We start from the raw sequence: 23,237 nt of genomic DNA, 5'->3' as shown, positions 1-23,237 counted from the left end.
TGACATGTGCCACTGAACCCTCTCACATCTCCTTTAAAACACAAGCAGGAAAATGCAGTGACAGCAGGGAGCCACTCTGAAGGCTAGTGCTCCAGGCCAGAGAAGTCAGCCTGCTGAAAGGGACACTAACCTAACTCGGAGTGGGAGGACCAGTGAAGCTAATTCAGCAACATGATCTTTTTTTAGTCACCCACACACACACAACAGAAAATCTTTGAACCCTTTAAATATAATATCAGGTGTGTCCTTGCTCCACCATTACTTAGAAATGATGGATTCATTTACATGTATGCTAGAGATAACTGGAGCAAGGAGCCCGCATGTCAAGAATCTTAGGCTCTCAGTACGGCTCTGTAATTAATTCACTAAGGAAACTTGGCCCAGTCATTTGACTTTTCGGGGCTTCGTCATTTCTGTATCTTTGTAGGTGTTCTCTTTTCTATCTGGAATTCCCTGACGTCTTCGACAGGCCAACTTTTACTCATCACTCACACTCAACTTGGTTATCATTTTTCTGGAACATCCCCTGACTCCCCCACCCACCGCTGAGCAGTTAGGTATCACTTCCTTTGTGCTCCCATAGGACCATCACAATAGAGTGTTCTTAGACTCTGTTGCCTTCCCCTGTCCCCTGCCTTGCAGACTAGGAGCTCCAGAAAACTAAAACAGTGTTTCCTCTATTTTTGAAACTTTAGCACCTGCCATGTGGTTTGCTATACAGGACACACTTATTCACACTTATTCAAATGCACTTTGTTTCTCTGTATTTCTTTATATGTCTAAAGAAGGAGATGGGTAAGATTGGAAATATTCAAACTTTTCAAACTTAAAAAGTAGAAGAACCAGAACCAGGTTTTTTTATTTGTTGTCATTGTTTTGGTTGAAAACCTAAGATAAAAAGAAGATAGTGCTGTATTTAAAGGTGGGATTCCAGAAAACTGTACATTTGACATTCCCTCATAGAATAAAGTTCTAGCAAGTGGAACAACCAATTAAAAACTGGTCCAAAAATCAGGATTCCTGATTTCCCTCCCAGCTACACAATTCTTATTCTATGAAATTTATTTTTTTTAAATAGCAGCATTTTTTCTTTTTTTTTTTTTAATTTGAAAACTGTTGATGGAATTTTTTCTAAAATGTAAAAATATTGACCTGGTTCCCTGAAAAACAGAATATAACACACAACCAGCTCTTTCCTTAACGACTCAGGCCCTCTTTAGGAACGCTGACTATTTCACTGAGCTGAATCCACAAAGGCGTTGTTATAACATGTTTATTTTCCTGTATCTTCCTTGTCTGTCAGCTGTCATTTCTCTGGCTGTCATTTTTTACTGACCTAATAGCTCCCTCAGCTAATTTCTTCTCCCCAAAGCTTCTGCACCCTAAATTTTCTTCTTCTAATATACTGTAATCTAAAACAATGAAAATAAAATTTGTTTAGTGGTGTGTATTCACAAAAGGACAAATAGGATTAGAGAAAGTCTCTGTGGCTTTTGTGTTGGAACTTTGTGAAGATCATGAAAGTTACTGGAGATATTTAGACAATTGTGATTATTTTCTGGTTTCTAGGTCCTTGATTTGGGAATTGCTACAGTCATGCTTCTATATAAATGAGGAAGTATATTCTCTAGAAAAACCACTCTTGCTATAATCTGAGAATTACTGTATGAATATACCTTAAATAGTTTAAAACATTTAAATCATTTTACTTTTAACAAATCAATTGATAAAATATTGGTGTATAAGCCCCAAATCCATGTTTCTATATACTCAAGTACTCTTATACTAATATGTCATACATCCTAGAATACATACTCAGAAATGAACTTCAAAATGACAGAATAAAAACAAATATAAATGCTCATTCTAAAATTTTCTGCCTCTGGGCATAGTGACACACGCTTGTAATCCCAGCTACTCAGGAGGCTGAGGCAGGAGGATCATACATTTGAGGCCAACTGGGACAACTTAGAAAGATCCTTTCTGTAAATGAAATTAACAAAAGGGCTAGGGATGGAGTTCAGCAGTAGAATACTTTCGCAGCATGTATGAAGCCCTGGATTTAATCCCCAGCATCAGAATAAACAAACAAACAAATAAATAAAAATAAAGAAAAATTTAAATTTGGTCCATATCTCCCCTCCCTCCACTGAGGACTACACAATTATATACCCTACTTGTGGATTTCTGGTTTAGATATCTGTGTAAATATGTTAACTTTGACTGTAGCTCTGCAGATAAGTCTCTGTTCAAGTAAAAACCAATTTAGCCACTTTTCAAGACATCAAATCAAATTTCTGTATCTCTAGAACCTAATGTGTAGCCTGGCATGTAGTAAGTGCACAGTAAGTGTTCAATGGATGTTAATGCATGAATGATAAAAGACTAAGTGGTCCATAAGGATGCTTTACAAATGGTTTAATTAGTTCTTTATTTTATTGCCTTGCTCATGTCAGACCTCTTTCACTGTGTGTCCATCTATTGTTATCATTAATGTGTACATCACTAGTCAGGACTGATTATAAGGCACACTGGGATTTCAAAGGCAGGGGTTTGTTTGATCTAAAACTGGGGCATATAGCTCCATGGGAAGACTGGTCCCCATGGAAGGTTTATACCCATCCAGGGTAATATAGTATGAGACATGGCAAATCTGGCTTACTGAACACCATCTGGGGCATCTGGGATAATAGGCAGGCATGAGCAGTAGTCATACCTAAGTAACGGTGTTTCTCCAAGGCAGGCATATAACAGTGTCGTGATACTGGGAAGGGTATGGAGAAAGGTAGGAGCCAGTAAGGTCATTATTGGAATTTAGGGGCAGAGCTGTGCCTTAGGTCCTTTGCTTTTTACTCTGCACATTCGCCTTGGGCACTCATAGCATTCAAGCTAGTAAATTACCACCGATACACCTGTATTCCAGACACATATCCTGCTGCAGACTGGACAGTTCCAACGAGCTGTCTTGCAGTACTGCATCATTTGCAGGATTCCCCCCAGATCTACTTCTCTCGAATGGTTCCATCTCTGTAGGTGATGCCACCACTGTCCACCTAAATCTGGAAGCCTGGAAGAGCCCTGATTCCTCTATCTCTTCATCTCTCACTCTTGACTATTTGGTTCAGTTCCCACTGCCAGACTCACTCTTAGTGTCCTTATTGAATGTCCTAGTTCCAATCTCAGAGCATCCAAATAATTTAAAACATTTGAGCAGCTTTTATGACATTATCCGCTATTACATGTATAATACATTCCCTTATATTGGTTGAATGTTTGTGTTCTCTGTGTTCCCTGTCATATGTTGAATTCTAATCATCAAAATGACAGAATTAGAAAATGGGGGTTTGAAGAAGTGATTAGGTCCTCCTATAGCTGAGAACACAGAGAGGAAAAGCAAGTTCTCTTGTATTTCTTATATGGACACTAATCTTATGACCTAATTACCTCTAGAAGTCCCCACCAATACATCATGCTGGGATTAAAGTTTCAACATACAAATTTTAGGTGAACATAAATGTTCACTAAGTGACATCCAGTGAACAAATGAGATGTGGGCACTATAGTTCTCATTAGGAACCAAGTTAAGTGATCAGTTAGAATGAGCAAATGAAGCAAGGGATGGGGACAGAGACAGTCTGGGGAACTCTCAGGTGTCCAAAAGTAACACTTGGTATAACAGATACCAGGTTCACGAATACCTAGATTTTCCCCAGAAAGACCTGAGTTTACCTAGAGAAGCCGGATAGCCTTGAAGTTAGACAAACTTGAACTTTTCTTCTAGCACTGCAATTCTAGCAATTTGCTTATAGGGTTGATGGAAGAATTCATTAATACAGTTTGTGTAAAGTACATGGCAAGTATTATGGTTTGGATATGAGGCATCCTCAGAAAGCTCATATGTGAGAAAATTCAAGAAAGTTTGGAGGAGAAATGATTGAGTTATAGCCTTAGCCTAAACAGTGAGTTGATTCTTGATGGGATTAACTAAAGTGATAGAGTGTGGTTGGAGGAGGTGGGAATTGGGACCTGGCTTTGGGTATATATTTGTATCTGGAGAGTGGAGTTTCTCTCTCTGCTTCTTGATCACCATAATGTGAACTGCTTCCCTCTGCCACACACTCCACCATGATATTCAGCCTCATTTCAAGCCCTAAGGAATGGAGCTCGCCAGATGAAACTGTGAGCCCTCAAATAAACTCCTCTTCTATTACTGTTGTTCTGGTCAGATCCTATAGACACAGAAGTAAAAAAAGCTGACTAAAACAGCCAGATTACCTGGTATTTTGATATGGACCTTGTGATAGAGTCATTATGCCATACTTATCCTTACCCATCAAAATGCTCCTGCTGTGTTTTTGTGATAATAGGTAATATTTTGAATATTATTTTTATTTTTAATTAATATATAATTGTACATATTGTATGCAGCATAATATTTCAGTTTGTGTATACAATGTATATAATCAGATTGCATATCCATCACTTCAATCATTTATCATTACATTGTGAAACATTCAAAATCCTCTACACTAGCACTTTTAAATATATAATTCTTGTTGTCAACCGCAGTTCCTCACTGTGATAGAATATTAGAAGTTATTTCTCCTCTCCAGCTGTACCTCTGTATCTCTCAACCATTCTATCTTCATCCCTTCTTCCATCTACCCTTTCCAGCATCTGGTAAGCACTGTTGTACTCTCTTCTTTAAAACAGTAGTTGAGATGTATGTGTGTGTGAGTGTGTGTGTGAGTGTGTGTGTGTGTGTGTGTGTGTGTGTTATTTATTTATTTGCTCTTGTGGTGGTACTGAGGATAAAATTCAGGATCTTGCACATGCTAGGCAAGTGCTTTGCCCTGGAGCTACATCCTCAGCCCAACAATTAATATTTTTAAAAAGTATTTCCCACATAATCAGACATTCTTTCAAATCCTATGAAATTACCATATTTGAGCAAATTAGTAAATCTCTCTATGAGAGTTTCTCTTATTATTTTATGAGGCAACCAAAACATAGAGAGATTTACTAACTTGCTCAAAGTCACACAAGAGCAAGATACAGCATTTGACCATCTTGGTGATTCTACAACACAGCTACTCATTTGTTCCTAAAAATTTTATTTTTATTTTGTTTCTTCCCCATTAAAGAGTAAGATGATTAAATTTAGTTGAAGGAGTATTTGCTGAACTACCCAGCACATGGGCAGCATTAAGCATAATATGAAATTAAATCAACAAATATTCACCACTGACTATGACTTTCTAGAACCCACTTCTGATATCCCTCCACTGTAGCATGTTTGTGAGACAATTAAGAAAGTTGGGCAAGGAGATATAAAGGAATAAAACAGAATTTTCTGGAGCAGCTGCTTTGTAGCCAATTCCTTTGAGTACAGAGTGTGTTGCAGTAGACAGAGAGTCTTCCCATACATTTCTCAATACTAACACAGTCTTGTCCAAATTGATCTGCTTCCAACAGATTCCAAATAGTCCAGGCCTTTACAAGTTTTTAGGAGAGTAAAGGCACTTTATGACACCATATCTGAAACCTCCAAATTAAAAAAATAAAAGAGCGAGGGGGATTGTAAATTATAGATCGTTTACCAAAATGTCTTTTGGAGAACATAGTCCTAAAGAATCTTCAAAGGCCAGTGTTTTCAGGACAATTGAAAATAATTTAAATGCACTGACTCTTTAAAGGTAAGGGATGGCTCTTTTCAATCAATTGGAATAAAATCTAATTTTTGAAGAAATAAAATTCCTGGGATACTTCTATTCATGATACTTATAGAAAGAAGATGAATCCAATGTACATTTTCTTCAATTTTGATAACATTACTGATTCCTCTCTAGTCTTAGGGTCAAAAAAGAATTGAGTTCTTTTGGTCGAGGTTTTGTCAACTAAATTTTGCATTTCTCTCACAACGACATAAAGAGCAAAAGTTATCTGAATATATTATTCAAATACTTTATTTCTACAAATTACCTTACACCTGTTATTATTGGCTCATCAGGTTTTTACTCCCAACCACAAGTTTTATCTCACCACAGACAGTCAGTGGTCCAGAGAGGAATGCATTCTGCAACAGGTCAGACTGGGGATCTGTGCCAGCTTGTCCTCAAGGGTGTCTACCTTGCTTGCCTAGATGTCTGCACTGGACTCATGCAACCGCAACCGGTTTTACCTGATCATGGATCCTGTTTGACCGAAATGAATAAATGAAAAATAAGGCTGAGATTAAACGCTCAGCTGGAGCCAAGCTTTCAAATTCACTTGTTCCCTGTCCCACCAGGAAAGTTAGATATGTGGGTTCCCCCCACCCTGCCGTTTTCCCTAGTCCATTTTAAAGGTTTCAACTTCCCGTGGGGGCACTCCTTTAGATTGTGGTCTGGGGTCAGGATTGGAACAAAGAGTTGGGTGACATTCCTGGTAGGGTAGAGGGGACGACTGGTCAGCCAGAAAACTGCTCATTCCCTCCTTTTTTTCCCAGCCCGGGTGGGCGCAGCGCTGGAGTGAGGAGCACGCGCCAGCCCTGTCCGGCTTTGGCCTCCTGACCCAGACAGCTCCCAGCGGAGGGAGCGCGCTGCAGAGCCCAGGGCCCGCTGCCAAGAGTTCGAGTCCTCCCCGATCCGGATGTGATGAAAAGGAGCAACAGAGGGAGAAGTGTTTGAGAGGAGTGTAGGAGTGGTGGAAGGCGGGAAAGAGAGACAGAGGGGGGCAAAAGTCCTCGTCGGAGAGGAGCTGGCCAGAGTGAGCTGGCTGGAAAGAAGGGGCGGAGTGCGCGGAGTCAGAGCCGCCGCCGCTGCCGCAGTTGCCGCCACTGCGACGTCTGGGCTGAGCCCTAGGGAGGTGGGAGGGACGCGCAGGGGCGGCCGCCGCCGTCGTCAGGCCACCAGGGCGAGATGCGGCCGCTGCCAGAGCCTCGCTAACTTTCCGGGGCGGAAGAGGAGGCGGAGGAAGGGGCTTTGAGCGACTAGGGGGATGCAGAGGTAGGTGGCCGAGGTAGGTGGTGGCCCCCGGCCGGGACCCGGAGGGGTCTGACCTCCTCCTCCAGCTTCTCCTCCGCCGGATCTCTCTTCCTACAGCCCCCTCCCAACACCCCCGGGCTCGGCCGCTGTCAACTGTACTCTGAGCAGTTTTCCTCGCAGGTTTCACATCAAAACTTCCCCGGGGAGGAGTTTGAGGGAGGGAAGCGGAGGGGGAGGGAATGTCCCGCAGGCGGAGTGTGCTCTTCTCTAAAAACATTTTTTTTCTTTTCTTTTTTCCGCCAGAAGCAGTCGGTTCCCTGCACTCGACACCTAGCAGGCCTTCCTCCGTGCGCCCCGCGGGGCGGCGAGCTAGGCGGCGGCGCGGCGGGCTTGGTGCAACGGCCCATGTCCAGCGCGGGCGAAGCCCTGGCTCCCGGGCCCGCGGGGCCGCAGCGCGCGGCCGAGGCGGGCGGCGGCCGGCTGGGCTCCCCCGCCCAGGGTGAGTGCGCGCTCGCAACTTGTGAGCTTCTTTTTCATTGTTGCGTTTTAAAGTTGGGTCCCCGGTGTACTGATGGGGAGGGTGGTTTGGTGCTCTGAGGACCCATTCCCATCTCATAGTTGTGAACTTTTGCACAGTTCGCGTTACTCAAGCGAGTTCGCCCAGGATTCTTGCCCTAGATCAACAACCGGATAGGAGGGCGGGATGGGCTGGTCCCTCCACTCCCCCTTCCTTTGGTTGCGGAGAAACTGGATGACAGGATTGCTTCTTCCTTAAGCATGTGCATTTCTGGGCCTAAGACTCAGAGGTGTGGGCTGGGAAGCACTTCTCTAGGTGTCCTCAGTCCTGGTGTCCTCAGATGCGGGATGGCCTCCAGCTCCCGAACATGTGTGCGCTCTCCTTTTCATCTGTTCCTTGTGGGTACTCTGCAATCCGGTTGATAATCCAGGTTTCTGTGACCAATTACTTTGGAACGACTCCTGCGTATGTTTTCAATAATTGTTTTGCTTTGAAATAAACAAGTATTTTAAAAGAAACGTTTTCCAAGAATGAATTAGATCCTTTGTGTTCTTCCAAAGAGAAAATACTACTGTTTCTTGGGAACTTCCATAACAAGCTTTTAACAAAGTTAGACAACATCTTTCTTCTCTTGGAGGTAATATCCTTAATGTTTTCATTGGGTCTTACATTTTTCATACATTTTTCTCTAAGGACCATTTTAATGTAAAGGATTCTGAGACTGATAAACACTAAATAATTTTCCAGGGCTCTAAAATATACCAAACAGTCTTGACTTTAAGCATATCTGATAGCAACCCCCTACCCCCATAATAATGTAATGAATTTCTTGGTTTTTTGTTTTTTCTTTTTTTAAACTACCAAAAAATGGAAAAGAAGAAGTTAATGTTCAAGCCACAGTAGATAAAAGCAGGAAACATCCATGGTTAAATTAAAATGTTCTGGCATCCAGGGCTGTTAAATTGAACTACATTTATCATTTGCTTTGAAAGAGTGACTCATTTTTTTCTAAACAGAAAAAATAAAAATGATTAGCTGCAGAAAAGCAGAGAACTTGAATGATAAACATATGTTTTCCCAGAAGCAACCCATGTTCTACACATTGTATTGTCAACACAATCATTTTCCTGTCATTAGGCATACCCTCAGTAGTCATATCTACTCATTGATGGGCTGTTTATGCTCCCACTTGAGCTGTTAATCACTATTGTTAAACAATGATTATGTCAAAAATCAACATCAAACATCCAAGGAAAACAATTTGATTTGGAAATAGTTAATATGTGTGGTATTCAACTTTATTAGTATGCATTTTTAAAATCAGCTGGAAGAATCTGCAATAATACTTAATGCACCTGTGTTATGCAAAGCTGCCTGGTGCATGTGATCTGACTTTAAGAAGCAGGGCATCTAAAAGGGCCTGAAGTAGAACCTTTGCTGTATGTAACACACAGGCTCTCAGACTGGAAACTAGTAATGTATATATCAGAAAATTACCTTAGCTTCAAGAGGAACATTGTCATACACTGCTTTTTTTTTCTTTTAATTCATTTAATTCTGAAAACTTTAAAAAATAGAGATCTATTTAATTATAGATGTAAGGTTGATTTTTTTAAAAAAGAAAATCTTCATTATCTACTAAACTATTGTATTTTGAACAGGTAGGTTTTTGTAAGGTGTATTTAAAAAACTTTATTTTGGAGTGAGTAGGTCAGTGAGAAAAATGTTTTAAGAAAGTTAACAGAAAATGACATTTAATAAAGAAGGAAGTGAACTAAGTCTTCCCATGAAAAATTAAGCAAATTTGCAAGTATGAACTTAAACATAGATGGTTTTTACATATCTAGTATTTTTGCAAAGAGATATCCATACTGTATCCCAAGGCATAAGACCTTAAAATTGGAAGTAATTTAGAGATCCACAAGTCTGTACTCCCCAACAAATAAAGCATTCCATTCTATATCCTTTCAGGTGGTGCTGAGAATCCTACAGTATAGTTCCTTCTACTTTTTAGATTTAGGAATTAGAAAAGGTGTCCTTATTGAGAGCACAGTTCTGCTTCTTAAAATGCTCTGCATTTTTGTTGTGATTCTGAGCGATTTGCTATTGCTTTGAAAGCATTAGAGAGCATGGAAATCTCTCCTGTGTATTTCAAAGATTGTTATAGAGCAAGGACATGAGCTCACATGCTCCAGGCTGTAAGAAGGAACCAGGACAGGTGTCAGACAATAGGAAGCAATGGGATTTCAGAGAACTGGAGAGCCAAACTCTTTAGCTTTAACCAATCATTGCCATGTGAGTTAATAACTTCTGATATTTCAGGAGATACTGGAAGTTGGATTTTTATGTGTTATTTCTCCATTTCTAAAACTTGCAAGTTTTAGAAATTACTAAGTCTAATTTTTGTGCAGTTCAAACAAAACAACTACACCTGCAGGGTATGTGACCTGTCAGGAGTGATTTGTTACCTATATTACTGAAATTAGAAAGTAAACAGGTAAACAGGACATTTAAAATGATTTCCCTATTTGTGAGTAAGTTTTCTTTTGGTTTGTTTGTTTTATTTTGTTTTGTACCAGGGATTGAACCCAGACGTGCGTAACCACTGAACCACATTCCCAGCCCTTTTATATTTTGAGACAAGTTCTCACTGAGTTGCTTTGGGCTTCTCTAAGAATCTGAGGCTGGTTTTGAACTTGTGATCCTCATGTCTCAGCCTGCAGAGCTGCTGAGATTATAGGTGTTTGCCTTATGACTAACTTTTAAAATATTGGGCTGTCTTCGTATGTGAAGATTCAGTACAAATTCCTTGAGAGGTGAAGAACAATTTGGACCACATTGGATTCTGAGACAGAATGAGTCTTACGTATGGATCCTCCAATTGTCATTTTTGTTTTCTTTTTTGAGAAGCACTTTAAAAGTCATTGTGTTATCAAACAACATTGAAAATCTAAGCGTTTGAGCTTTGGTGCAGTAGTTACTAGAATTTGTATAATTGAAAGAGACTTGTAATTAATTGCTTCATTCATGCATTTGTGACTTGTAAACTAGAGGGATCTTGAGAAATAATTTAGTAGAAGGTGTTCATGTTTTAGGTGAGGGAAAGGGCATCCAAAGTATTTAAGTGACTTGACCAAGGTCCCATACACAGAAGTAAGAGATCAGGTAAAAGCACACACTGTAAAATATATGTCATTGTGATGAATGTGGTTGAAGTAGAGAATCAATACAACTTTTTCATCTGGGGTAGATGCATCACAGTTAATAGGCTTTGGATATTGTGAATCACTTGAGCCTGTTTCTGTCCCCACCCCCACCACATTGCATTTGCCAAGATGTAGACTGTTGGACTCTTGAGTGCTGGAATATACTTTAATGTGATAATGTGTGATTTAATGCACTCTTCTCTCTTGGGAGAGTCCTCTGAGACTATTAGGCGGACTTTTCATAGCAGGATGCAAAATGCCAGTGAAGTTAATTAAAAATAATCTAAAATAGAAGCTAGGGAGAGAATCTTCAAGTTGAAATTACATAAGAAGAGCTTCGACTTAGAAGCTTAGCTGAGTTGTCAGGAGTTTATAGTGGCTAATCAGATTTCCTTTTGGGGAAGCCTGTTTATTTCAATTTATATAAAATATGCTTATGCACATCAGTATTCTTCTACTTTTGTCATATTATTTTATCCTTTTAAGGATGACATTTCCCAAAATGTGTTATCTTTGGACAGTTTCTATTCCTGGTCCTCAGCTGGGGATGATTTTGCCCTCCAGGAGACATTTGCCTCTCTCTGGAGACACCTCTGGTGGTCCTGATGCAGTGGAGTGTGTGTTCGTAGTAAGAAGGGACCAGTAATGCTGCTCAGCATCCTTCAGTGCACAGGTTAGGACAACCCCACACCCAAGAATGATCTGGCTCCAAATGTCATCAGTGAACAGTGTTCAGCTGGAGATATCCTAACCCTAACCCTCTCTCCCTCTCTTTCTCTGTTTACTGACATCTTTTACTTTACACTGGCCTTACAAAATCAGATTCTCAGGGTGTGGAACCAAAGAATCTGCATTCAAACAAGCTCCAGGAGTTCTCTAATTAATTCTAGCTGAGAATTGTTAATTTGGAGGCACTTGTAAAAAGACATGTTGTATTGATGGATTTTATGAACAGGATAATCCTTTTATGTTAATTTTTGGAGGGGAAAGTCTTCAAAAAGCTCTAAAATAATTTCCTTTCAGCTACCAAAATTTAAATCATATCACTCCAAGTAAACTCTCTGCTGATTCTCTTCAAATTTTTATCACATATACCAGTTCATACACAAAGTACTTCAGAGAATTCATCCTGTAAAAGCTGATTTGTTTTCAAAACAATATGTACTAAAATAAAATATATTTTGAACATGGTAAGAGAAGTACAAAGTAAAAGTTAAAAAGTATGAGATAGTAAGTAAATGGGATTTAAATACTTTCTTTCACGACTTCAGTAGATATTCTTGTCCGGCTATCCTACACTTTGGAGATCCCAGCATGTGATGGTCCTGAATATCCACATGAGTTGTGTTCATTTGCAAATTAGACTTTTGGAATCTGGATTATGCTTTCTCATAGAAACAGTGATAAATTATATTTAGCTCCACAATAAATCTCAAAAGATGGTTGGAATTATATTTTATTAAATTTTTATGTCTATAATGGTAAATCCCAGAGAAATTAGTATTGCAACTCTGACAGCCACGTATAAATAACCAAGAACAAAATTAAAGTGAATAGAAGCTGGTTTAAAACACTTTTTGAATATGAATGATTATGAAAGGACGGGCTTAATTAGAAAAATAGAAGGTGACTTGTCTGGATTTGGAAGAGGATTCAGGAGCATTTTCAAGCACCTTACAACTTTTTTTGTTTGTAAAGGAACTAATGTTCATTTTATAACTTTAGTTCTAGAAGTGCAAGGCTTATCAGAATGGCAAATTCATTTTCTATTCCTGAAGAAAAAGAATCACATGAAGAAGAGAAGAATGTAACTTGGGAAAAACTAATAAGAGGAAGGAGGGAGGTGGGAATGGAGATAGGAAGGAAGGAATTAAATTTAAGAGAACATTTGGAGAGGTTGAGCTGTTTGAGGTGATGACTGTGCAGAAATGTTCTAAGGGATAACATGGTGAGACCTGAGTTTGTGGCTGGTGTGTGTAGAAACAGGTACTATAATAGAGGCACAAAGAAAGTGTGAGGATAGAACTTTGGAGAGAGAAAGTACCATTAGAGGGGGATTTGGAAAAGCCTCAAGAAGAAGTTTTAATTCTAACTAGGCTGGTTGTAGGACTCAGTGTTGTGGAGATGGATGGTAGAAAGCAAGATGTGGAATGTTGGGTACTGCACCAAGAACATTTTATGGTCCATATGGAGGAACAGAGAATGAGTGCAAAGATAGGGGAAAGTCAGTTTCAGGAAACTTGGTTCCCTGCTGAGGAAATGGTATTTTTTATGTATAAAAGAACATTTTTCTTGTTAGCAGTGGTGAGCCCATTGAAGGTTTCTGAGAAGGGGGAAGTATCAGACCTGATAACGTGTTTTTAGGAAAATAAACCTGGTGGCACTTGGAGAAAGGGGCAAGGGTAGAAATGGCAATCTTTGAGAAGTCCATTACAGTGGGCTGCCAAAAAAGTAGCAGACCTAGGGCAGCCTCAGTCAAAGAGGAACCAAGGAAATAGATTTAGGAACAACAACAGAAGCAGAATAGAGCTCTAGCTAGTGTCAAGAGCCTTCTTGGGCATCAATTTTTACTTGATCATCTTTGAATCTCCTGAGATTCACATTGCTCACATTTTGATGGACTGAATTGATATGATTGGGTAAAATATTTAATATGGGAGATGGGGGAAAGCTAGAAACTTAAGGTAATACATAGGTTTGCTTTGTAGCCTGAGTAGAAACATCAGGAGCTGTAGAGTCCTTTTTTTTTTTTTTTTTTTTTTTTTGGTATTGGGGATTGAATCCAGGGGTGCTCAATCACTGAACCATATCTCCACCCCCCCTTTTTGTATTTTATTTAGAGACAGGGTCTTTCTGAGTTGCTTAGGGCCTCACTAAGTTGCTGAGGCTGGCTTTGAACTTTCAGTCCTTTTCCCTCAGCCTCCCAAGCTTCTGGGATTATAGGTATGCACCACTGCACCCCACTTGAGTCTTTTGACTAGGCTGATTCCAGGGAACTCATCCTTAATCATGAGGGCCAATAGGCAGCTGGAAATGAGAATTTGTAACTAGGACAGTGGTGAGGGTTAGACTCCGAGGCCAAGAATTTACCATCAGGTTGCTGATGAGTGGGCACAAGAGTGAGGGAGAGGACTGAAGACTGAAGTTTAGGAATGGCTGTGCTCTAGGGAGGAATAGTGAAAATAACAGCAACAACCACCAAACTACAAAAAGAGTTCCTAATGATTCCTCACAGAAGTGTTGGACATTTGGTGGTTATGGAATATAATAAAAGTTGTTGTCGTTAAAGAGAAACAGATGTAAGGAAGGCCTCTGTTGAGTGGATGGAGTGAACACTCTCCCTCCACATGAATGGGAAGAAAGCCAGGGGATCTAGAAGTAGACCAAAGGTGACAGGGAGAGGGATGGAAGGATGGCACTGTGGGTTTTTGTAACTGAAAGAGTAAAATTCTTGAAGGAATTCTTTACCAGTCTTTGGAAAGAGAGCAATGTATCCTTTTGAGATGGTGCTGGGAGAGAGTGATTGGTGATAATCTAGAAGAAATCTGATCTAAAAAAGAGAAGGAGACTACCGAAGGCCTCTGTCTTCTCAGTGAAGTAGATGGTAACATTTGCTGAAAGCAAGGGAGGTTAGAATGAGTGGAGAGATTGGAGATAGGTGGAGAAGATTTGGAAGAGTGAAGAACTTAAGAGGGAGTCAATTGGGAGCAAACAAGGCTGCTTAGTAACACTCGGGGGCTTACCTAAGAATGAATGACATGAATTCCAGTGGATATGGGTTATCATGGTTGATTGCCTTTCTCAGAAACAGCACATGGGAGCTTGGGAACAGAAGCAGAGAGAATGGATTTTGAAATTAGCACAGGGTTGGATGATGGCAGGGTGGAAACAATGTGAGGACAAGGGACAGATATCATGCATGTGTGGGAAGACTCTGTTTGTACTAACTGACCTTGTTTTCCAGGAGGGGTAGAGGAGCCAGAGCGCCCAGAGATACAAATGGCAAGCTAAAATTTATGGTCAGAGAAGATTATGCTTGCTTGCTTAGTTTGGTTAGTCTATGGACAAAAATTTAATATATATGATCCAGTGACCTTTACAGGGCTGCTAGGGAAGGCATGGAATTTTTGGGTGTGTAAGGGCTTTTCCTGTTACTTTGAACCCTATTTCCTGGTTCTTGTTGAGGTAATTTCATGGAAAGAAAGCCGAATAACAGAATGCAGTTATTTTACTAGTATTATATTTTTATAGTCATAAAAGATTGGGTGAAAATAAGGAAACATAAATTGACCCAATCTAATGTTATGCCATTTGCAAATGGAAGATTACTTAGAACAATAACAAACAACAGAGGAAAATTCAATCAAATTGTTTTTCTGAGATAATGTAATTATTCCCCTGTGATAAAGGCAGAAGATAAATCAACTTATTTCTGTTTCTACTTCTAAAAGACTTTAATCAGTTTTTATTAAGAGCACACTGATTCTGGACTGTCTAGATTCTAGATTTTGGATAGTGTAATGTTGGTGATTCATTGGAGTAAATCGAAGATGGTGTAGCCTTTTTCTCTCAATGCTGTATATGAGTCAGTGTTTCAGATGTCTCTCTCTCTTCTCCCTCTCTGTCTTGCCAGTAACACTTTCCTGAAGTTACTTAAACTCTTAATAACTTCTTTTCTCATTAGCGTGCATGTCCTGAATGAGGAAAGCTTTTGAACCTTAAGTCTTTGAAACTGAGTTATGTGTTCCATTGTGTAGGCTCATTCTGATCACTTTGGGTTCCCTGAGTAGGAACTATGAAAAGAGTGTAACATGAATTCAGTTTTGTTTGTGGTTTCTACTCCCAGTGTACTTCTGTTTTCAGATTCACACCCACATGATCTGAAGTAAGATGATTCATATACATGTGCCTTTCTGCCTATTTTTCTAAAGGAGTCCAAGGAATAAAGTCTGAAATTGATGTTTATGGTAACACAAATGTTTTCCAGTTAAGACATTTGAAAGGGAAAACCCTGTCTACAAATATATTTTGTGTTTACTATGTACATCTACTATGTCCAGGGTCCTGAGAAGATTAAGAATGTATAACACATTGTTGTGCACTGAAGGAATTTGTAAACTAATTGAGAGAGGATGAAATATGAATGTCTAGCAAATTAAATTGCAATCCCTTATTTAAATATCAATTCAAGATTACAACAAGAACATATGACAAATTAGTTGATGTCCAGTTGCCAACAAACTGCTGATATCATTCTGGAGCTAATACACTTAGAGGTTGGGAGAGAATCTCAGGATGTGAAGGAGTTAGTTTTTGCTGGGCTTGAGCATCTAGTGAACTCAGCTGAAAAATACTCAGACTGTAGTTTTTTTTTTTGTTTTGTTTTTTTTAATTGTGCAGAGTTGAGCACTGAAAATAACGCAACATGTGGTTGAGTATGTGACAGGCACTCAAGGCTAAGTGGCAGAGTATGAAGGAACCAGCCCCCTCTCTTTCCTATCTTTTCTCAAATGCACACTCCTGCTCTTTTTTCATGATGGATGCCCTTCTGATCTCTGGGGTCTCTATGAACATAGACCTACTTTGTTCTTATTTCTTTCATCACCCAAGCAACATGCAGGATTTTGGAAAGGCTTTACTGTTTGTCTTTGAAATAGAAGGTGAAATTATCAAGCACAGGAGTTTACAATATAAAATATGTACTATGTGAAAATAACCATCAATGTGCAAATGAGTGTAATTCTTGATCTAAGGAGCAATATATTCAGTCTTTCTGATGTGAAAGTAATTCTGATTGGAGAGGAAAGAAATTGAGACATTGGCAGGGACATGGGGATAAAAGTACAGATTTGGGAGAAATTTGGAAGGTGTATGTAGCAGGATCTAGTACTTGATTAATGTTGCAACAGGAATTAAGGGGGAAATACAGTTAATGCTGATTCTGTAACTATCATGGACTGAGATGCAAGCCATAGTCGGAGGAACAGGCAGGGAGAAAAGCATAGTGACAAATTGTGGGGAGTGTTGAATTTCAGTGGCTAAAGATGGTACCTCCACATAGGATATATCTATCCAGGATAGTGGATCTATACGTTCTCATGCTGGAGGAACTGAAATGTGGAGTTAATGAGATTGCAAAGACCATATCACAAAAAGATAGCTTTCTAGTGGGCTTAAAGGAGAATCCAGAGAATGCTAGCAGAGTCAAAACCAGGGAGGACAAGGTTGAAAAGATGCAAGACTGGGCTTCTGAATGAAATGAGAAGCTTCTGGATTGGGCATCTATGAGAATTAAGAAGGGACTTAAAACCAAATCCATATCTATCATTCTCAAGTCTAAGAAATCAATTTTAATACAATACTAGTTTACTCATTATTATCTTATTTATGCCTTTACCTCTTGGAAACCATTCTCTCCGACCTCTCTTATTTATTCACTTCAAGTTCAATCTCCATAGCTTTGAAATTCCTTTATGGATTAAAGCAGCCCCTTTGATTTGCTTTTGATTTTCACTGGCCATCATTCTTGTAATAAAACCAAATAAAGATGGTTTCTGTGCTTAACCAGAAAGCCAGAGAGAGAAAGTGTTCCTGATCAGATAACTCTTTGAGAGTTAACAGAAATGCTTTTTAAACAGCAGCACTTATAAGAACGACTCCATGAAAGACTAAAGATGGGTGTTTCCTCATGTTTAAAAGGGGAAGATGGTAGAATGAGGCACATAGACTGCTAATTAAGGGAGCTGCATAGACTTGGTGTCTGGAATTCAGCCACCAGTTATACAAACTCTATTGTGATAGCTTTCTAGATAAGATCAGGAAGACTCTCCTGCCTTTAAGAGTGAATAAAATGTAAAACATCTGAAAAACCATTCAACTGAGGTTGTTTAACTCAAGAAGGTAGAAGACCACAGTGCTTTGAAGTGAGGGTGAGACCTCGCTTTTTTGATTTGTTTACTTTGTTTGGTTTTTCCAAAGGCAAAATATGATGAATCAGTGAAAAGGACAGGGAAGTGGATTTTAGCCAAATGTGAGGAAGGTCTCTGAATAATTAAAGTGGAGTAAGCTATTTCTTCTGAGCTATTTCCCTACCCCTAACGTGAGTCTGCTGCTCTTTGGGCTGCTGGGTGCTAAATTCATGTCATCAGGTTATTCCAGGCGGAGAGCATAACTCCAGATTCCAGAAGCCTATGAATGTTTGGCTCTAGCATGAGCATACTTATTGGCTGAGTAAACATAATTGAACCTGGATTTAAGGAGGTAGGAGTTTCTGTGTCTGTGGGTCAGTCATCCTGAAAAGATATTCTTAGCATCAGGAACTTAGTTTCAACTTAAAAAGTACTGGGGATTAAGATGACTGAGATAATGTGTTCTGGTCCCCTGAATCATGTTATCTAACTTCCCTTCTGTTTCCTTCCTTCCTTCCTTCCTTCCTTCCTTCCTTCCTTCCTTCCTTCCTTCCTTCCTTCCTTTCTTTCGTGGAAGTTGCAGAATTTCTACTCCTCCCCTCACTTATATAGAGCCCTGATTTATTCTGATATATTTTCGACAATTGTAACATTTTGTACCTATTCTTGTACATTTATATTCTATTGTATGTTCTGATTATTTTGTAATTGTTTTATACTTTCCTTGTGTATATGCCTTCCTCTTCCTCAAATCCATAAACTGATAAAGTCAATGTCTCTTCCCCTCCACATTCTTTTGAATCACACCCTAAGCTTCTAAATTGATAAGAAGCCCTTTGAAGGAATACATTTTAAGTCTTGCTCAGAACTCTAACCACTTTTCAAAATACTGGTAGCAATGAATTCATTAAATTAAGTTGATTGAAGCATTTAACCATTCAACAAACATTTATAATATATCTGCAATTGCATAATAACTTTTTTGTGTTTACAAAATTATGGAATGTTCTGGCCATGCTCAATCATTTGTTAAAAATGCTTTAGGCATTGAGATTTTAATCCATTTTAGAACATTAGACAAAATAGGTTAGTTTTGCTTTGTTCCTTAAAGGTCATGGGACTCAAGGGTTTTTTTTTTTTTTTTTTTGGATCAGTAAAGAAGTGAAATTCCAAAGCCTAAGGGTCTTACTGAAAACTGCCTTATCTTTGGTTTTTTAAAGGTTACATTTGGGGAGCATTTTAGAATTTCCACATTTTTGAGCCTCTGGGAAAATCCAAACTCAGTTTTTTACTTTTCTGAGAGATTGTAGTCTGAGATTACTTGAGATTCCATAAACTAGAATGCACATAGATTGTAATAATGCTGGTGTTTGGATGGAAGAGTAAAAATAAAATTGTTCAAAGCAAATTTGTTTATAGAGAAAGGAAGTATAGAGTTTTGAATAGTAGCAATATATGTATTTTGCAGATTATAAATGATCTGTCATAGATTATTATCAAATATTTAATTGAAGAGTATGAGACCTAACAAGCAGAAATCCCCAAATTTATGCAGAAAGAGAGTTACTTATATTCCTTTCTGTAAAATAGATTTATACTGATTAAGTTTTATGAGGCTTTGTAATGATTTCTGCCAACTACCCTCATTTATATACTCTTTTACTAAGTAAGCAAATAAAATATGGATAACAAGTAGAAAATGTATTTGATGATTGGTTTGAGCTTATACACACCTTTGCCTAGTTCAGTAGAATATTTGAGGTGGCTTATGAGAGTACATTTAAAGAAAAGATTAAAACAGAATAATGGAAAATGTGGGTATCCTAGGAGATCTAAGCTTGGGAAAAATAATCAGAAGGTAGAGATATAGATTCAATTTTGTTTATAAATTTGAGTTAAAAAGAAAGCAATATTTTTATATATAGACTTACATTGTCTACCAGGAAAATAAAATAGCACACATTCTCAGAGAAAACAGAACATTTTCTTGTTCAGTCTGCAAAGAGATCATTTGCAATGGTTTTTCATATAGGGATTACTAAATGGATACTTCCCTCAACAGCCTCCCTGTGATTTGTTTTTATCAGGTTTTTAAAATATGCTGTATGTCATAATACTTAATGTAATAATAGTAGCCACTGTGAATGAGCCCTTGCTCATTCTGCTTTTTTTTTTTTTTTAAAGAGAGAGCGAGGAGAGAGAGAGAGAGAGAGAGAGAGAGAGAGAGAGAGAGAGAATTTTTAATATTTATTTTTTAGTTCTCGGCAGACACAACATCTTTGTATGTAGTGCTGTATGTGGTGCTGAGGATCGAACCCGGGCCGCACGCATGCCAGTTGAGCGCGCTACCGCTTGAGCCACATCCCCAGCCCGCTCATTCTGCTTTCTTGGGTTAGGGTCATTTCTACATCAACCTTACGAGGTAAATACTGTTGTAATTCCCATTTTAAAATGAAAGATTAATTTGCCCAGAATTCATATCCTTAGTGGTGGCCCAAGCACCTTGATTTCAGACCCTGTGCAGAGAAGGACTTAGGGGTAGCATTTCTGTCTCAGAGACTCTAATGAGAACTTACTTTATTCATCTGGAAGAATTCATATATTTGAGCGTTTAAATTGCAATATTGTCCCTATTTCTTGGAAAACTATGTCATGTTCAGAACTTACCTGTTTTAAAGTTCAATCAAGCACTTACATGTAATAACTTTGACAAGTGCATTTTATCCTGAAGCAACCATTCCTAGGTTCTTCCATTACTTTTATTTGTTAAAAGCGTTCAGCTATTGAGATAATGTATTTGCTTTACTATAAATTGATAGAAAAAATATCCATCTTCAATAGTTGAGCAGTTATCATATAGAAAAGGCTAAATTTACCATTTGTGCCTACAAAAGACAGAACTAGTACCAGTTATAGATTAGCCAAAGGCAGATTTATGTGCAAAATAAAGAATAACTTACTCATGCACTGAACTGACCAAGAATAGAATGTGTTCCTTTGTGAGGTGCCATTCCTTAACATGTTGGAGAAGGGCTGGATGTTGTATTCAGGTTTTCTCTGCTGGGTGGGATACGAAATTTACTGAGCTACAGATCCTTTCCATCTCTGTATTTTATCATCTTATTTCCAACCAGATATCTGACTGGGACTTACTCTGTTTTCTCATCAATAAAATTGAGCTAATGCTTTTATCCTCATTACATCATTAATGGTTCTGAAGATCAAATAAATCTATATATTCAAGTCCTTGGAAAACTTCTAAGACAGTATTGTAATTGTAAAAATTATTTCTTTTCTTTCAGTGAAAGAATTTATGTGACAACTACATACCAACTGTGTGGCTCTTCTGTGGTATACACACACACACACACACACACACACACGTATGTTATATTACATAAATTATTTTTTATTATATATATTACAAACTATATATATTTGTATTACATAAATTATTATCCAGTTTATTTAAGGCTCTTAAAGATTTTTCTTTCTTGTTAATCACCATTCAATTACTTGATTCCTCAATTATTTAAGTGATACTACCAAAGTTTTAAATTTGGATAATGCCAGCTAGGTAAAATATTATAGAACTTTAAATTAAGTGAAAATTCTGTTTACTTGAATCTTTTCATTCTTCCTCAGCAAGAGTAATCAAGATTGGAGAGGACTGATACTTACCATTTGTATTCTTCTTTAGAAAAATAGCAAAAAGTAGCTATTGATTTTGTAAGATAGAGAGTCATTTCTGACTAGGATATATTGTATTTAAATTGATCATTTAGAACCTTTATATTTTTCTTTTGACTTTTTTTTTTTTTTGCCTAATTCATGCTTGTCACTTTCTTTGAGAATTAACTCAAATTCAATGCCTTACAAAGGCTTTGCTATGATTTGCTCTCCTCCATTCTAAACACATTTCAGTGTGTAGAGGAGATTTGGGCTCTATTGTTCAGCCTTGTGCAGAGTCTGACTTATAGAATTTGAGGGTCAGAAAGGCCTCTGCAACCATGCTGCTCAACCTTCATTTCCCAATGAAGAGGATGAAGGCAGCGAGGCCCAGTCAGTGTCTGCACAGCTGGTCAGCCTTTGAGCCAGAATTATGACCCTGGGAAGTTTCCATTAGCTTTTGTTTTGTAGCTGCTTGATTGTTTCATGTGTGAGTGTTTGGTCTCCCAAGCTGGAAGATGAGTTGTCAGGACCCAGCTTTTTTCCTCGTCCAAACATCTTTCCCCATTTCTGTTTCCAGACTAGGCACACTGGAATGTCCACGTGTGAGGTTTTGGAGGCAGGTTCCAGTGCTGAGTGACAACCTTTGCTCAGTACCATTTTTAAAGTGTCTTCAATTTTTATCTTAATATGTAAAACATATTTCTTTTCATCCCATCTATTAGCAGAACTGATTAGTATTATAAATAATTCAGGTTTTGTATTCTCATGGTTGTCCTGACATGGAGACAGAACTAAATAGCTCTATATTAATTAGATGATTAGATAAAATTTCATTTTCTGATTACTTGGAATCCTGTGACAAGGTGATGAGTAGCAAGATATGTATCTGAGTATTTAGTATGCTCTTCTAAGTTTTTTTTTCCCCCCTAAATAGTTGTATAGTGTAAGAGAAGAGCTTGCTTAGAACAGTGTCCTTCAAACCTGGCCATATGCCATGACAACATTACCCTTCCAGCAGCCTACCACCTGAACTGGGACCTGGGAGATTGGGGGAGACTGGGGCCTGTGCATCTGCGTATGCTTAAAGAGTGCTACAGGTGGTTCTGGCTCAGAGCCAAAGTAAAGAATCCTTGGTTAGAAGAAGAGCATTGTTGAGATGATGAAGGTTGCTTTTAAAGAGAAAATTGCTATATTGGGTTGGAGTACCTGTCAGATGCATACAGAAAAAGCTACAAATGGTTCAAAAGGTACATGGCTGAAATCGCCTTACTGCCCACAGAGTAGTTGAATTGCAACTACAGATCTCCAGAATGGAATTGATTCAACTAAGATTGTGCCCTCTGTTTCTGGATTCAGAAACGACACAGCAAACCTACATTGTTATAAGAAATCTGTTGTTAGAAACTAACATTTTATCATCATAATGAATAATGGCTTACCCACCCAGTTAAAAATTATACTAAAGTTGGTTCTGTGTTTGAATATCATGGTTCATCTTATACCTGTTCACCAATTAAATCCTGTTCTCTAGTGCACTTCTTCAATGACTTATGTAAATACCCACCACATAGGGGCTGCCATATGGGTATTACATGAAAATGAATAAAATATTTTAAAATATTGATAAATAATATGCATACATGAGAAACTCATAGAACAGCCAAGTGCTCACAATGGTTCAGTTTATACAAATAGAGAATTGGCAAAGGTCAATTTAAGCATTTTACTGGGAACCTTTTCTGAGCTTTGCTTTGGGCTGGGTGCTGTGGATCACAGCAAAAAACAGAGACTAATTTTTGTGCCAAGACATTTAGTTTTCAAAGGAGGCAATGTTGGATAGACAAATCATTATGATGTAATAGTAGTTGCATATAATTTATTATTCTTGAATATCATGAGAAAGAGAATGATAGCTTTTCTTTTCCTTTCCTCGAAAGGACACTGGGGATCATCTAATTCTAGAATTACT

The 23,237-nt window shown here is 38.5% G+C and overlaps 1 protein-coding gene across 3 annotated transcripts in view; it reads left to right on the top strand.

The window, feature by feature from the left end:
- The first annotated feature begins 6,707 nt into the window (after positions 1–6,707).
- MDFIC (MyoD family inhibitor domain containing) overlaps positions 6,708–23,237 on the top strand; it is an 87,978-nt gene continuing 71,448 nt past the window's right edge. The window contains exons 1-2 of one of the 3 annotated variants that reach the window (XM_081285677.1): positions 6,708–6,986; positions 7,272–7,464. In XM_081285677.1, coding sequence (XP_081141803.1) covers positions 7,371–7,464 — 94 coding nt within the window. In that variant the 5' untranslated portion in view covers positions 6,708–6,986; positions 7,272–7,370. Of the gene's footprint in view, positions 7,000–7,268; positions 7,465–23,237 lie in introns of all 3 variants that reach the window. The other 2 variants (XM_081285675.1, XM_081285676.1) reach the window with 2 other exon arrangements.

This window comes from Spermophilus citellus (genome assembly GCF_964194105.1).
Source record: "Spermophilus citellus genome assembly, chromosome: 3".
Lineage (NCBI taxonomy): Eukaryota > Metazoa > Chordata > Mammalia > Rodentia > Sciuridae > Spermophilus > Spermophilus citellus.
Note: the sequence above shows the minus strand (reverse complement) of the source record. Positions and strands in the feature narration are given on the sequence as shown.